Raw genomic sequence first — 18,838 nt, 5'->3', positions numbered from 1 at the left:
TTTTTGTCCACACGGTTGGAATCACTTCATTGTCTCATACAAATTTCTGCATACATACACAGATATTTATTTGCTTTTTTAAACACCGCGACATAGCGTTGATATTGTAAATCGTCTTTAACTTATCAGAATGCAGTATTTGCTGTGAAAATATTCAGTATTTTTACCGAACAGTGATACCATAGAAGACACGCATTGATTGTTACGTACGTCATGAGTTTGTGTGCGAAAATTATGTTATTTCCAAATCTCTTCCAAGTATTTCAAGATGAATACAAGTAATATTTCATTTTGTGACGTGGAAACTTTGATGTGTTTTTTCCACTTATTTTTCTTCGTACTCGTACATTATATACCTTTTCCGATTACAACACAGTAATCAGATGGTAACGGATATCAGTAGTGAACGGAAAATGTATCTTTGTTCCAAATGCTTTATTATTCGATCAAAGCAAACTGCCATAAAATTGTCTTTTCGTCGGCTTTGATCTGTCATCATGATCAATGATAACATCCTTTTATCATTTTAATAATGTTTGTTGACAAAATACTTTTCTGAATGCTTTTATGTATCAAAAACTTGATTTCAACTAATCCGGACATCTGGAGTCATAAGATCACACTCGCCAAAAATCAAATAATAAAGTGTTCGAAATAGTGATGTTGTGACATACCTCAATAATCGAAGCATATTACACATTAGTCATCTATCTATGCCTAAATGTACATTATTTATGTAATTAAAGTTGCTTATGACGATTACCCCTGTTTAAACATGTTTCTGAATGCATTATCGCGTCGCATTATTGGGAATCGAATGCACCCGTACCCCAACATACCGTCACGTGATTTTGAACCCAAGAAAGATCACATGATCAAACAAAATGGCGGCAGTATCAAATGTAGCATTTGCCTTGATAACTACAGTCGCTATATCGGTTATTTTTGAGGTAAACACTATTTCCTTACGTTATCAATTCGATTTCCTGTGGTATTTGTATCATTTTGGCCAAATATGCTTCAGTGCCAGTTTCCGAATCTTGAATTTCTTGAATCTTTTATCTTCCAAAGTGTATTTTATGGTGGGGGTGTGTACCAAGATTTATATTGTTCAGCTTTTCAGTGTTATATCTTTGATATTTCAGAAGCATTTATCTAAAAGCATGATGCATTGCAATGCACATCCAGTGGGTTAGCTTTGGCATTCAATCACAATTCATAATCCCCATTCTAATTATGTATGGCATCAGCAAAGTGAAAAAAAACCCACTTCCAATCCAAATGGATATTCATACACTGTAAACTTATGTAACAGGAGATGAGAAAACGTAGGGGCCAGACCGGGATTCGAACCCGGGACCCTTTGAACACTTGCCGAGTGCTCTGCCGACTGAGCTACCTGGTCAATTATGATCGACCAAGTCCAATCCCGCTACACTCCAATCTAATTAAAATTAGACTTGTTATTCCGCTCCACTGCGATACTCTACGTTACGCTCCAATACAAGATCTAACGATGCCTCATTCGAGGTTACCTCAGCATGACCTCTGGCCTAGAATTGGAACATCTCGGGACGTACTATTATCTGTTTACACTTCCGAATGAATCAACCACACGGAAGATTCCGTAGGCGACACGCTGATTGGCTAACCATAGGCGCTACACTCCTCCCTCCTTTCTGGAAGTCTTCACCCTCTTAAAGGCATACAAGACCCTTCCAAACACCACCACCGTGGGTTATTTAGTTGGGGGCTAATTCTGTAACAGGAGAGGAGAAAATGTAGCGGCCAGACCAGGATTCGAACATGGGACCCTCCGAAGACTCGAGCTCGCCAAGTGTTCTACCGACTGAGCTACCTGGTCACCAATTCCAATCCTGCTACACTTATTATACATATATCATCAATTGTTATAATATTGATATCTTTATATAGTGATCTTTCCCACTTTCGATTTCTGTAGATTATCATCAAGGATTTATAAGTGTAGAAGAACAGGGAAAATACACATTCCTGTCGAGTGCCCCGACCAGGAATCGAACCCGGGTCTCCGGCGTGGAAATCTACGGCTCTACCGACTGAGCCAAAGAAGCATGCTCCGTCAGTGACAGAGACCGTATTTAACACTATTTACAAGTCACACCGACCCGCTCCTTTTACATTACTCCCCCTGTTTTTCTTGAGATTTCCTAAATCTCAACACGAGACTCTTTAACCACCTTCCATGGGTTATTCAGTTGGGCGCCAATGTAGAAGAACAGGGAAAATACACATTCCTGTCAAGTGCCCCGACCAGGAATCGAACCCGGGTCTCCGGCATGGAAATCTACGGCTCTACCGACTAAGCCAAAGAAGCATGCTCCGTCAGTTGAGTGACAGAGACCCTATTTAACACTATTTACAAGTCACACCGACCCGCTCCTTTTATATTACTCCCCCTGTTTTTCTTGAGATTTCCTAAATCTCAACCCGAGACTCTTTAACCACCTTCCATTGGTTATTTAGTTGGGCGCCAATGTAGAAGAACAGGGAAAATACACATTCCTGTCAAGTGCCCCGACCAGGAATCGAACCTGGGTCTCCGGCGTGGAAATCTACGGCTCTACCGACTGAGCCAAAGAAGCATGCTCCGTCAGTTGAGTGACAGAGACTGTATTTAACACTATGTACAAGTCACACCGACTCGCTCCTTTTACATAAGTATGTCCTTGATGCAATACTTTGAGAAAAGTTCCATCAAGTTCCTAAGTAACAAACGCTTATACTGTACAAATTTTAGTAAATTGTACTTTATCTTGGCATACATCAATGTGATTTTTTGAAAAGTATTATAATAGTAAAAGTTTGTGTATAAATTAATACTCAAGTTGGTGGTTTCACCCGACCTGATTACAAGGTACATGTAAAAAATATGATATAGGACAAAGAAGTAATTCTAACAGTGTGGACAAAAGATTGTCAAATTTAATCAGTTTAACTTGCATTGTCAGCTTTAAGTAATTCGTAGCCTACAGACATATGTATGTCTATAAGGATCCAGTGTTATATGGAAAATAACTGTTGATATTACTTCCTTGCTGACCCATACATGTAATGATATACATCATACACAAATACAGTGTATTTTATACTGTACATGTATATATATATTGTGCTGTTGTAGCCATACATATTATATATTACACAAAATGTACAAAGACTGTATGATGCGACAGCTGTATTTTTTTTCTACTTTATATGCAGTGTGTGAGTTAATTATTATCAAATCAACTATTATTTTTAGGCAAATGGAGCCAATTTCACAATAGATTATGACAAGAACACATTCCTGAAGGATGGAAAGCCATTTCGCTATGTATCCGGGAGCATCCACTACAGTAGGATTCCACAGTATTATTGGAAAGATAGGCTCCTTAAGATGTATGCTGCTGGACTCAATGCTATCCAACTGTGAGTATAAAATGTACATTCAAACCTGTATAAAGACCACCATGTAGTGGACCAAATGAAAACAGGTTATATAGTAAAGTTATATGTTGCTGTAACTGGATGGAAAATTTTACATATTATTCTTAATCTTCAGTAATCTATTGATAACCACATAGTTAATGATTTATGCTTCAATTTGTTCCCATGGCAAATTGTGTTGAAACATTTGGGGCGCTGAGAAAGTGGTCTTTTTAAGCAGTTGGGTTTGTACAAATTTAGTTGCTAGGGAAGGTTTGATTGCATGTATGTATGCTGATAGACAAACTCAACAGCTGCATGTAAAAGTTGTTATATAATAATGATATATAATAGAGTTCAATGCTGCTGCACTTTATGTCATACTGTGATACAACACAAATCCACTCAAAATTACAGCTTTAGTACTTATAACCTTCTAAACATACAATTTGTAATACTTGTACATGTAATAACACAACATGAACTGTCACCTATTTGCTATATCTTATCACGATTTTTACTTACATTTACCATAAGTTACAATGAAATGCTCTCAAACATTTCATTTTTTTTATCAATACTTTGTGTCCATTATATACAGTGTATTTATTGATTTATATTAAGATCTATGTTAAGTATTGTAGAGTTCCCATTTTGTCTGATTCAGATATGTACCTTGGAATATCCACCAACCAGAGAAGGATAGGTACGATTTCTCTGGCCAGCAGGATTTGGTGACCTTCCTAAAAACTGCTCAGGATGTTGGTCTGTTGGTTGTGATGAGGGCGGGACCATATATCTGTGGAGAATGGGACTTCGTAAGTTATCCGTACTAGCTAGGTCTTAATGATTTTAGTTTTCATGTGAAAGTGTTTCAACACATAATCTTTACAAATAGCATTTATCAGAAAAGTTTTAAAATGCTAGCTGTATAATAATTCATAGATATTCTAGTGACTATGATAATTATTTATTTATGCTAATTGTAAGACCTATATAACTAGCTTGTCCAGAAGTAGCCATCTCTTTGTTCTTGTATTAATTTGTATCAAATTTTTTGCCGTAAAAGGGTGGTTTTCCTGCTTGGATCTTGAAAGAAAATCCTGCAACAGTGTTTAGAACGATGGACCCAAGTAAGTAAATATTAGATAACTTGTGAGCAAATGTACCATATAACATGTAGACTTATTTACTGGAAGCTGGCATAGATAAATCACGAATGGCTGCTGTATCACTATAATTCTGAAAGTTAGGAGTTGAAGTCTTAATCTCAAATTTTGAGAAATCTGTTACATAAATTTTCATATGCATACATTGTACATCTCAAATAAAGATATTTTCTTGCTTGAACCATGTAACTAATGACATGGACATGTAAACACTACTGTAAATCTTCAATACCTGATCACTATGTTACTAGATACATTTAGCTCATATACAAACATTTTCATTAATTAAGCTATGTGTTGCAAATTAATGAAAATATTTTGAAATACATTCATTCAGATAAATTTTCCAAATGTATTCTTCCGATCACTAAATGGAAATTTAATGAATTAAAATTAATTTGATTTTCCTCAGAAAATCCCCATTTAAGATAACTTTTAAGCAAAAGTATTTCTGAAAAATTACAGAATGAATTATCAGTAAAGCGGCTAGTGTCTGGCATAGAAGGTTTTAAGTTCCAATTATTTAATTCTTAATCTGACCAATTGAAAAGTTAATGAAAGCATTTCCAAATTCACAAAGATCTATAAAAATTGTAAATGACATTGGTTCAGTTAATATAGATATAAATTTGTTTTGACAGCCTATACTAGTATATACACTGTATAAAATACGTTTTAAAGTGTTCTACTTTGTACTTTGACAGCAGATATGTATATTTATATGTATGTACATTTTAGTATGTTGAATAGCAGCCTACTTTGTACTTTGACAGCTGATACATATATTTATATACATGTAATGTATATACACTGTCTATTTTTAGTATGTTGTCTAGTGTCATACTTTGTACTTTGACAGCCTTTATAAAGTATATTGTCTAACACCCTACTTTGTACTTTGACAACCTACATAAACTACATTGAGTAGCGCCCTACTTTGTACTTTGACAGCCTATATAAAGTATGTTGACCAATGGATGGATGTCCTCCTCCCCAAGCTGAAGCCTCTTCTCTATAACAATGGTGGTCCTGTGATCATGGTTCAGATTGAGAATGAGTATGGAAGTTATTACGCCTGTGACAGGAACTACACTACACACCTCCGTGACAAGGCTCGGTTCCACCTAGGAAAGGATGTGGTCCTTTTTACGACTGACGGCAGCAGTGACGGCTTCCTCAAGTGTGGCTATATCCCAGAGGTGTATGCCACGGTGGATTTTGGAGTGTCATGTAAGAATAACCCCAAACTGTAGTTTTTTTTCCCTATTTAATGAAACAGCCTCCAGATCATTCCTTATTGATAAATTATAAATTGATATTTGTTGGCTCATTTAACTGGTTAAAATTTTGTATTGGTCTTAAGGGATTAATTGGAATTGTGACTAAATAAAGCTTGTAATAAAAGTAAGATAGTTTTAGGAAATAACGCCATAAAATCTAATGCAGTGTTAAACCGTCGATCCCTCATCAAAGCAAACCTCAAATGAATGTAATCAGAATGTTCTAGTCAGTTTTGTTTTACTAAGTCTTATCTTTTATTTTACAACTACAGTCAATCCAGCTGGTAGTTTTAAGGCACAGAGAGATTACGAACCAAAAGGACCTCTGGTAGGTTATAGTAACTCTTACTGTTTACTTTTAGAAATAGAATTGTAATGTTTCATTGAAGATTTCAAAACTTACATTTGATTTTATTTGTTAGCTAACCGAACATTTAATTACTGTAGAAATAATTGCTTTACCTAATTTGTCGTTTTACCTGCAGTCTCTTCACATATTGAGTTAAAATGCTGACACAGTTACTGGTGAAGCGTGGTATTTTATATCATCGTATGAAACGTTCAATAATTTTTGTAATAATTAGGTAAACTCGGAGTTCTACACGGGCTGGCTTGACCACTGGGGCCAAAAGCACTCAGTGACCGATGCCAACAAAGTGGCCACTAGTCTGGATGTGCTGCTAGCCTATGGTGCAAATATTAACATGTAAGTACTGTACTAATGTTACCAAACTTATCCTTAAAGTAAAAATAATACATTATCTTGATGAAGGATTTAAACCAAACTTTCCCATTTACTACAAATACTATATTATCAAATGAAGGATTTAAGTGTTGGCTGCCTTAACAATATTGTGATTTTGACCAATTTTCTAAAGATCATCAGGCATGACTCTTACAGTTTATCTTACATCAAACAGAGACTCTTTAGTTTGTATGAGATAAAAAAGAGAAACAAAAAATACATAAATCTCAACACCTTGGTGGTCTGTACAAAAGTAAGATGAAACTAGTCAGATATATTATCACTCTTTAAAAAACAACACCAGGAATCTTATATAAGCTAAAAGCAATTGATATATGTACATACTGTTTAATACTAAATTTAATTTTCTATATACTATAGGTACATGTTCGAAGGTGGAACCAATTTTGGCTTCTGGAATGGTAAGTATTGATGACATTGGTTTTTACCAATAATTGTATGATATTTGTATCACATTTCACTGTTGTAATCTTCTTGTATAGATTTTAGAAACAAAAAGAGAAATGAGCACCTTAAGGTCACAGACTGCAGTTTCTTCCTATGTTAACTTGTGGGCACAAGGGCACATGCTATATGTATCACATTCTTTCAAAGTTCATTTGCTTTGACATATCATTATGAATGGTACTTTTTATTATATTAATTATTTGATATTATGATATACAATGCATTTTGTGTAGGAGCCAACTATGCTCCCTTCCAGCCCGTACCGACCAGTTACGATTATGACGGGCCACTCACAGAGGCAGGGGACATAACTGATAAGTACCTCGAAATACGTCAGGTTATATCAAAGGTAGGAAAATAAAACTACATCATTGATTACAACAATGTAAAAACAAGGCCCATAGATATCATATTGGGTTAGTAGTTGAACATTTGACCAAGGGATGCTGACCTTTATTATCAAGGTGACAGGTATCAATAAAATCTAATTAAAAATGTAATACATTATAACAAACCTCTAGGGTCCTTCATAATTTATTTGTTATTAAGCATAGTTTGTAATACACTGTACACAAACATCTTATAGGAACATTGAATGGGAATAAAAATGACTGTTATAACCATGAATTATATATAATTGGTTGTAAGTGAGTTTGTTATAAATGTGTCTTACTGTACATCAGATAGCTCACCTGACTATCAATGGCCATAGGCCTGTTGCTCTTTATCTGAAGATCTAAATGCAGAATGATTCAGATTGTACTCATTAATTTAGAGGTAGTGTTATATAAATATATTACCTCTACTGACAATCTGAATTGCCTGTGATTTTCCATCTGTTTGAAGTACCTCCCAGTACCAGATATGCCCATACCTCATTCTACACCAAAAGCCAACTACGGACCAGTACAGATGAAATTTGTGAGTATACAATTACAATTAATATCTTCTACAAAATATGTGAAGCGAACAACGGGATAACAGCTGTGCATTTTTGTGTAATCATGCATGTTAATGAAAGGATTAATTATATTAAATTAATGGTCACATTGGTCAAGAAGTTAAGATGTTCAAATATAGAATCAAAAGTGGGGCAATTACCAGGTATTAATAATACAAACATAATGAAGAATTCTTATATGGATGAGGAATCCTTTCTTTGTTAATAGATGTTTTAAAACTTATTTATGCATCTTGATAAAAACTACTCTATGTGTAAAAACGAACAGGTGTCTACCCTACAAGATGCCCTATCCCAGTTGAGTCCCAAGGGGCCAGTGAAATCCCAGTACCCGGTTACCATGGAATCAATCGGCCAGGTAGGTTAAGTCAATTTGATTAGTTGGATACTTTCTTTATGCATCAAAATATTGGAATCATTTCCATGCTTTGAAGAAACTCTATTGTATATAAAATGTTATAATGAGATACAAAATTAAAGTGCATGTTACAAAAATTGTGCATCATAAGGACCTGGTCACCCATAAATGATTTGAAATGACAAATCTACAACTATTACCAGTAGGTATGTGTGTGCATCTTTTTACAAACATTGAATTCGAACAAATCAGTTATTGAGACATAATAAACAAGAAATGTAATAATTAAAGTCACTGTGTATTAGATTCTATTTGAACATGAATCTATAGCTATGAAAACAATGCTATCATTTTGAATCTTCCTGAAAAATCACACACAAATGTGAATTTTAAAAATACTTACAGTAGATAACCACTGGTTCTGTGTAGTGTGTACATGTTGTATCTATCATTTTAGTACCAGGGATATGCCCTATACAGATATTGTGTATATATATGTCAAATCTATCATTTCAGTTCCAGGGATTTGCCCTATACAGATATTGTGTATATATATGTCAAATCTATCATTTCAGTTCCAGGGATTTGCCCTATACAGATATTGTGTATATATATGTCAAGTCTATCATTTCAGTACCAGGGATTCGCCCTATACAGATATTGTGTATATATATGTCTATTCTATCATTTCAGTTCCAGGGATTTGCCCTATAGAGATATTGTGTATATATATGTCAAATCTATCATTTCAGTACCAGGGATTCTTCTATACAGATATTGTGTATATATATATCGAGACTATCATTTCAGTACCAGGGATTCGCCCTATACAGATATTGTGTATATATATGTCAAGTCTATCATTTCAGTACCAGGGATTCGCCCTATACAGATATTGTGTATATATATGTCAAGTCTATCATTTCAGTACCAGGGATTCGCCCTATACAGATATTGTGTATATATATGTCGAGTCTATAATTTCAGTACCAGGGATTTGCCCAATACAGATATTGTGTATATATATGTTAAGTCTATCATTTCAGTACCAGGGATTCGCCCTATACAGAGATTGTGTATATATATGTCGAGTCTATCATTTCAGTACCAGGGATTCGCCCTATACAGATATTGTGTATATATAAGTCAAGTCTATCATTTCAGTACCAGGGATTTGCCCTCTACAGATATTGTGTATATATATGTCGAGTCTATCATTTCAGTACCAGGGATTCGCCCTATACAGATATTGTGTATATATATGTCGAGTCTATCATTTCAGTACCAGGGATTTGCCCTATACAGATATTGTGTATATATAAGTCAAGTCTATCATTTCAGTACCAGGGATTTGCCCTTACAGATATTGTGTATATATATAATCGAGTCTATCATTTCAGTACCAGGGATTCGCCCTATACAGATATTGTGTATATATATGTCGAGTCTATCATTTCAGTACCAGGGATTTGCCCTATACAGATATTGTGTATATATATGTCAAGTCTATCATTTCAGTACCAGGGATTCGCCCTATACAGATATTGTGTATATATATGTCAAGTCTATCATTTCAGTACCAGGGATTCGCCCTATTCAGATATTGTGTGTATCTATGTCAAGTCTATCATTTCAGTACCAGGGATTCGCCCTATACAGATACACCCTAAAGAAGGATGTAGTGTCCAAGACACTAGCTATCCCTGGCATTAGAGATCGTGGCTATGTGATGGTGGATAAGGTAGGTCCTAATTGATGTCATTATAAAAGCTTGTTTACTTGTTTTAAAGTTTATATTCATAAGGCAATTTACACAAACTTGTAAAGGTGAAGGTACCACATTATATATAGTCACAAAAAGTTCTACATGGAAGAACAATGAAAAAAAATAATTGACCAGCCCAAAATATCACAAGAACATGACTTCTAATGGGATGTTGTCAGACTAAAATACATTGGTACGGTACCGGTGTAGCGGTATTTGAATCTTTAATGTTGAATCAGATCCTATATGTAACAGACTGAGTGTAATGGATCTGTGTTTTAAAACTGGTTAATTTACTTTGACACTCTCATTATATAGGTACCCCAGGGGATTGTTGTCCGTGAGAAGACCACTAACGTGACCATCACAGGGAAAAAGGATTCAACACTGGATATACTGGTAGAGAACCAGGGACACATCACTTTGGCAGTGGTATCAACAATAACAGCAAGGTATAACATTCCTCAGTACACAGTGGTATCAACAATAACAGCAAGGTAGAACATTCCTCAGTACACAGTGGTATCAACAATAACAGCAAGGTATAACATTCCTCAGTACACAGTGGTATCAACAATAACAGCAAGGTAGAACATTCCACAGTACACAGTGGTATCAACAATAACAGCAAGGTAGAACATTCCTCAGTACACAGTGGTATCAACAATAACAGCAAGGTATAACATTCCTCAGTACACAGTGGTATCAACAATAACAGCAAGGTAGAACATTCCACAGTACACAGTGGTATCAACAATAACAGCAAGGTAGAACATTCCTCAGTACACAGTGGTATCAACAATAACAGCAAGGTAAACATTCCTCAGTACACAGTGGTATCAACAATAACCAGGTGAACAACGTAGAACATTCCTCAGTACACAGTGGTATCAACAATAACAGCAAGGTAGAACATTCCTCAGTACACAGTGTATCAACAATAACAGCAACGTAGAACATTCCTCAGTACACAGTGGTATCAACAATAACAGCAAGGTAGAACATTCCACAGTACACAGTGGTATCAACAATAACAGCAAGTAGAACATTCCTCAGTACACATTCAACAATCAGTACAGTAGTGGTATCAACAATAACAGCAAGGTAGAACATTCCTCAGTACACAGTGGTATCAACAATAACAGCAAGGTAGAACATTCCTCAGTACACAGTGGTATCAACAATAACAGCAAGGTATAACATTCCTCAGTACACAGTGGTATCAACAATAACAGCAAGGTAGAACATTCCTCAGTACACAGTGGTATCAACAATAACAGCAAGGTAGAACATTCCACAGTACACAGTGGTATCAACAATAACAGCAAGGTAGAACATTCCTCAGTACACAGTGGTATCAACAATAACAGCAAGGTAGAACATTCCTCAGTACACAGTGGTATCAACAATAACAGCAAGGTAGAACATTCCTCAGTACACAGTGGTATCAACAATAACAGCAAGGTATAACATTCCTCAGTACACAGTGGTATCAACAATAACAGCAAGGTAGAACATTCCACAGTACACAGTGGTATCAACAATAACAGCAAGGTAGAAACATTCCTCAGTACACAGTGGTATCAACAATAACAGCAAGGTATAACATTCCTCAGTACACAGTGGTATCAACAATAACAGCAAGGTAGAACATTCCACAGTACACAGTGGTATCAACAATAACAGCAACGTATAACATTCCTCAGTACACAGTGGTATCAACAATAACAGCAAGGTAGAACATTCCTCAGTACACAGTGGTATCAACAATAACAGCAAGGTAGAACATTCCTCAGTACACAGTGGTATCAACAATAACAGCAAGGTAGAACATTCCTCAGTACACAGTGGTATCAACAATAACAGCAAGGTAGAACATTCCTCAGTACACAGTGGTATCAACAATAACAGCAAGGTAGAACATTCCTCAGTACACAGTGGTATCAACAATAACAGCAAGGTAGAACATTCCTCAGTACACAGTGGTATCAACAATAACAGCAAGGTATAACATTCCTCAGTACACAGTGGTATCAACAATAACAGCAAGGTAGAACATTCCTCAGTACACAGTGGTATCAACAATAACAGCAAGGTAGAACATTCCTCAGTACACAGTGGTATCAACAATAACAGCAAGGTAGAACATTCCTCAGTACACAGTGGTATCAACAATAACAGCAAGGTAGAACATTCCTCAGTACACAGTGGTATCAACAATAACAGCAAGGTAGAACATTCCTCAGTACACAGTGGTATCAACAATAACAGCAAGGTAGAACATTCCTCAGTACACAGTGGTATCAACAATAACAGCAAGGTAGAACATTCCTCAGTACACAGTGGTATCAACAATAACAGCAAGGTAGAACATTCCTCAGTACACAGTGGTATCAACAATAACAGCAAGGTAGAACATTCCTCAGTACACAGTGGTATCAACAATAACAGCAAGGTAGAACATTCCTCAGTACACAGTGGTATCAACAATAACAGCAAGGTAGAACATTCCTCAGTACACAGTGGTATCAACAATAACAGCAAGGTATAACATTCCTCAGTACACAGTGGTATCAACAATAACAGCAAGGTAGAACATTCCTCAGTACACAGTGGTATCAACAATAACAGCAAGGTAGAACATTCCTCAGTACACAGTGGTATCAACAATAACAGCAAGGTAGAACATTCCTCAGTACACAGTGGTATCAACAATAACAGCAAGGTAGAAACATTCCTCAGTACACAGTGGTATCAACAATAACAGCAAGGTAGAACATTCCTCAGTACACAGTGGTATCAACAATAACAGCAAGGTATAACATTCCTCAGTACACAGTGGTATCAACAATAACAGCAGCAAGGTAGAACATTCCTCAGTACACAGTGGTATCAACAATAACAGCAAGGTAGAACATTCCTCAGTACACAGTGGTATCAACAATAACAGCAAGGTAGAACATTCCTCAGTACACAGTGTATCAACAATAACAGCAAGGTAGAACATTCCTCAGTACACAGTGGTATCAACAATAACAGCAAGGTAGAACATTCCTCAGTACACAGTGGTATCAACAATAACAGCAAGGTAGAACATTCCTCAGTACACAGTGGTATCAACAATAACAGCAAGGTAGAACATTCCTCAGTACACAGTGGTATCAACAATAACAGCAAGGTAGAACATTCCTCAGTACACAGTGGTATCAACAATAACAGCAAGGTAGAACATTCCTCAGTACACAGTGGTATCAACAATAACAGCAAGGTAGAACATTCCTCAGTACACAGTGGTATCAACAATAACAGCAAGGTAGAACATTCCTCAGTACACAGTGGTATCAACAATAACAGCAAGGTAGAACATTCCTCAGTACACAGTGGTATCAACAATAACAGCAAGGTAGAACATTCCTCAGTACACAGTGGTATCAACAATAACAGCAAGGTAGAACATTCCTCAGTACACAGTGGTATCAACAATAACAGCAAGGTAGAACATTCCTCAGTACACAGTGGTATCAACAATAACAGCAAGGTAGAACATTCCTCAGTACACAGTGGTATCAACAATAACAGCAAGGTAGAACATTCCTCAGTACACAGTGGTATCAACAATAACAGCAAGGTAGAACATTCCTCAGTACACAGTGGTAACAACAATAACAGCAACGTATAACATTCCTCAGTACACAGTGGTATCAACAATAACAGCAAGGTAGAACATTCCTCAGTACACAGTGGTATCAACAATAACAGCAAGGTAGAACATTCCTCAGTACACAGTGGTATCAACAATAACAGCAAGGTAGAACATTCCTCAGTACACAGTGGTATCAACAATAACAGCAAGGTAGAACATTCCTCAGTACACAGTGGTATCAACAATAACAGCAAGGTAGCAAAGAACACAGTGATTTGATATGTCCGATACAAGATAATGATTCAGGAAACAGCTCGGTGGTGTAGTGTTATACCATTTCTTTAACTTTAAAGTTTCACGTTCCTTCATATTCTGTTTGCCTGTTGTAAAGGTCTTTGATATGTTAAAGGCGCCTACATTAGAACGAAAATGCAAACTTATTTCTGAAGTTTGTATCAGACATGTTAAAGTGAATAGTCGGGCAAAGAAAACCAGTCTAAGTGCGTTCATTGGCCTTCCAAAAGTTCTCACATATTAATACAACGGCCAAGTTCTGCTTACGTTTCCCAGTTCTGACCATTAAAGTAAAGGAAAGTTGAAAGCATTGAAAGCGAGGCTGCGTGTAAATGTAACCACGGACATAGTCAGCCGGGAGGACGTTTTAGGATTCCTATACTTTAAATCAATTTCTTTGTACACAGACAGATTTTGGCGAGAGATTTTATTTTTCTATTTCATAAGAAATTATACTGGATACATTCACACCATTTTTACCGACTTTAGCCATCTTTGCCCGACTGTTCACTTTAAATTATTAGTGATATATGACTGTTTTTACCACACAGGGGATCATCGAGAATGTCACGCTGGAGGGACAGATTCTGGCAGACTGGGAGGTGTTTCCTTTATCTCTTGATAACATCATCCCGACCAGTATCCAGCCAGGGTAAGTCTTTGGAGTCTACATCATGTAAAGAAGGAATATTCTGACACTTGAATTTAAATGTCTTGTTTCTGTCTCTTTGGTTCCATGTTCTGAATTGTGATATAACCCTTTTACAATCATGATCAAACATATATTATGTATTATGCTTGTTATGATATAAATCAAACTATATGAAACACATTTAAAATTTAAAAAATAATTACAATGATAACATTATTATACCTGTATAGAGATGGACCTAAGTCAGGAGCTGGGCTATCAACACCGTCCATCTACGAGGGTAAACTGACCATCACTGGCAGTGCTGAGGATACCTACCTGGACATGACCGGATGGACCAAGGTATAAAACTGACCACTCCTATTAACCTTTATCCTGTTTCGATAGTTTTGTAAAGATACACCAGTCATCCAGTGCTGAAGAGATTGATGTAAGTTTATTATTCAAAAAGTAGGATTCACACTAGAAAAGTCTCTCTGTTATTTCTTTTCATGATTTACCTTTATAGTATGATTAATTACAGGTGGGAGATAACATTCTGATTAATTACAGGTGGGAGATAACATTCTTCAGCTGTACTCTTCATCAGCCTTTGTTTGCTCTGTATTATAGAATCCAATCAAGTTCTATTGCTGAACATCTAAAAAGTTCATTTAACCACAGCTTTTGAAAAAAGCAAAGCGCCTGCTGGTTTGGAGGACAGTTGAAATAATCATTCGTTGTTATCTTCTTTAAGCTGGAATTCCTATTGAGTTACTTTATTGTATATCATGCTATCCTATTAAAACATGCTGTCTTACTACTAAAACATGATATCCTGCTGAAACATGCTACCATAGACACCAAACCGGCTCTTTCGCCTTCAGATATTACACAAATAATGACATATATTCTTACATATCTAAAATGTTTATCATGAATCTTGAATCATAGTGATGTTGACTTATTCCTTTGACTTTTTCTCTCAGGGTCAGGCTCTCCTCCAAGGACAGATTAACCTCGGTCGTTACTGGCCTAAGGAGGGACCACAGGTGCGAATGTTTGTCCCAAAGCCATACCTGCAGACCGCACCAACCAACAACGTGCTCCTGATGTTTGAGTTAGAGGGCGCTCCCTGTCAGACGACATCAACATGTTCTGTAAACTTTGTCGATCAGCCTCTCATCAATGGCACAAACTTATTTTCTGGTCAGCAGGAGATTGGGGAAGGCTATTTCTGGCACAAAGAACATTAGATACTTTGTCTTTGTGGTTTTGATTGTGCCATTGGCGTGAGAACTGTTGAATTATGCTTTGTTCATTATGTTATCATGATACTCTGAATCTTTAATTATCTCCCTTATTCAAGCATTTCCTGTGTTGTGCTGAAGTGTGAATTATTTGACCTTTTTTGACCTATGAATAAGTGCCCTTCCTAGACTACCCCATTGAGCTCTCCTCCAAATATTGTGTCGTTTCTTTCACTGTCCTAATAAACAGACTGTGACATTGCCTTACCAAAGTAAAACATGACATGATGGTTTGTAGTCAATAGTTTATCTGACAAACTAATATACATGTCTTCATTTGATCTTCCTCATATATACATATCTTATTGCATTTAGAGAAAGATTTATTACTTGGGACCAAGTCTTATTTCATTAACTAAAGTAATCTCACAGTTCTTTAAAATTCAAATACTTTGAGTATATGTTCATATATTGCCATTCCAGTTGATAAATATAGACACTGGAACAATTACTTTTTACAGACTTTAAAAGTATGAATGGTGAGAGCTTGAGTGATCTCTTGTTTGGCAGATTCTCAAATTGTGAAGTTTACTTTAAATCGGACATTTTATGCATTTGTGGTTCCATACAGTCATACTTAACTCACAGCCTTTAGTGCTAGTTTTTGTTTGTTGTTTATATTTACACTCAATATCCTTACAAAAGGTGCAAATTTATTGTTTGAATAAGAAAGTAATATCTATAATATGATTTTGAGAGAAGAATGTATATATATATATATATATATTTTTTTTTTTGCAAAATACTTTATAATCAGTAGTTTTTGCAGGTCAAACAAAAATGATTTTTTTTTACAAATTAAATTTTTCATGACTCATCTATTGCTTATTATTTTGAAGAAGAAATGTTCATGACCACACCAACATCCTGCTAAATCATTAAAATATTATCTGTGTGAAAATTAACAGATAAATAGTAATTATGTCACATTGATCCTACTAAGTATATTTGGATCAAATATTTGTTATTTCTATACAAGCCATTTTTTAAAATTTCAATTTTTAAAATAAATCAGCACTTTTGAAAGAATATCAAAATGAAGTAAGTTTTTTAAAAGTAAGAAGTATCATGTTATTTATGGCAGGATAATATGAAACTTCATCACAACTTTGAGTACTAAGTAACAATTAATTTCTGTATTAATTTTAATTAGTGGTTAATGTACCACTGAATGATCCAAAAGAGACTTGTCTTTAACCAAGAGGTGAAGGGTGTTTTGTGTAAATTTGTTAAAATAGATTTGATCTTTTATTTTACCAAACATTCCAAATCAGACATCTATTTATTTAAATGGTTTTATGTATTCTATTACCTTATATATATATTTGTAATATGTAACTATAGGAACTATGCAAAGAGATATCTGAAAATACTGTGATACTTCAAACATAGATGTTGGAGATACTACATGGTGGGACATATTGAATATGTTCTTCTACAAATCACTTCATCAAACACATTCTCTGTGATAAAGAATTCTGTATGCAATAAATGAAAGTCACTGTTTACCTGTTTTGTTTTTAATTTTATTTATTACCATTTTCTCCCTTGAGAGGTTGTTTCCCATGAATCAACTAAGTACAGACATTAGTCATTACATTCTACAGCAAGGATACTCACACAAAATTCAAGTCAATTTTTGTTCACCCCAAATTTCAATTTGCTCTTTGTGCTTTTTTCAGATAAACTTGACTTTGATTATGTTTTCTATACAACGGGTGTAGCGTTTGTATTTATTGTTATCTGGTTTATTGTTGATTTGTAGGACTTGCCATACAATGACATCTAGTGGTGACCTTTTGAACCATTTCATTCTTAAACTTCCATTCATAAATTCCCTATTCAATTTCATTGAATAATAATCGGTAGTCATGGGAAGACTGCCTTAACTGTTATGCCTGCTGATGACCCCTCTGTCCAACTTACGTAATCTCTGTTAATGATGTTTCAAATTAATTATTCTTTTTTCTGACCCCCCTGGTGCTTGAGGGGCGGGCCAAATAGGGGAAATAGAGGACAATTCCTCCAAAACGCTACTTGTCATAAAGTTTTTATCGGATTTTAACCAAATTTGGCCAGAAAATTCTTAGGGGAAGGGAAACAGATATTGTATAAATTGTGACTCTGACCCCCTTGGGGCTGGATGGTCGGGGCCATATAGGGGAAATTTTGGTAATTTTTTAAAACGCTACTTGTCATAAAGTTCTCATTGGATTTTGACCAAATTTGGTCAGAAACATTTTTTGGGGGAATGTGAAAAGATTTGGTCTAAAATATCTTTATGAGAAGAGGAACAGATTTTTTATAAATGGTGACTCTGCGCCCCCCTGGGGCCTGAGGGGCGGGGCCCAATAGGGGAAATTAACGAAAATATCTTCAAAACGCTCCTTATCATAAAGTTCTGATTGGACTTTGACCAAATTAGGCCAGAAACATTCTTAGGGGGAAGGGAACAGATTTTGTATAAATGGTTACTCTGACCCTCCAGGGGCAGGAGGGGCGGGGCCCAAGAGAGGAAATAGAGGACAATTCCTTCAAAACGCTACTAGTCATAAAGTTTCTGCTGTGTTGTATTTGTAGTACTTTGAGTACTTTGATTCTTGAAATTCATGTGAATTTTACCGACATTTTGTTTGTAATAACTACATTATTTCTATTAAATTGAAATTCATGCCGAGCTCATGGAATCAATTTGATGGTATACCATGATATACCATATGTCAAATCTATATCTCTACCACATACTTTATCATACTTTACATATTTT

At 35.7% G+C, this 18,838-nt stretch overlaps 1 protein-coding gene across 1 annotated transcript; it reads left to right on the top strand.

The window, feature by feature from the left end:
- The first annotated feature begins 879 nt into the window (after positions 1 to 879).
- Positions 880 to 17,577, top strand: LOC138314871 (beta-galactosidase-like). Its single transcript, XM_069255467.1, is given in 17 exon segments — positions 880 to 950; positions 3,284 to 3,450; positions 4,115 to 4,265; positions 4,517 to 4,580; positions 5,568 to 5,846; positions 6,169 to 6,224; positions 6,481 to 6,602; positions 7,023 to 7,063; positions 7,343 to 7,458; positions 7,956 to 8,030; positions 8,339 to 8,428; positions 10,065 to 10,169; positions 10,512 to 10,611; positions 10,614 to 10,645; positions 14,682 to 14,782; positions 15,013 to 15,124; positions 15,751 to 17,577. Coding segments are annotated over 17 exon segments (1,944 nt in total). The 5' UTR covers positions 880 to 884; the 3' UTR covers positions 16,018 to 17,577.
- Positions 17,578 to 18,838: the final 1,261 nt, after the last annotated feature.

Source organism: Argopecten irradians, chromosome 2 (assembly GCF_041381155.1).
Source record: "Argopecten irradians isolate NY chromosome 2, Ai_NY, whole genome shotgun sequence".
Classification (NCBI taxonomy): Eukaryota; Metazoa; Mollusca; class Bivalvia; order Pectinida; family Pectinidae; genus Argopecten; species Argopecten irradians.
Note: the sequence above shows the minus strand (reverse complement) of the source record. Positions and strands in the feature narration are given on the sequence as shown.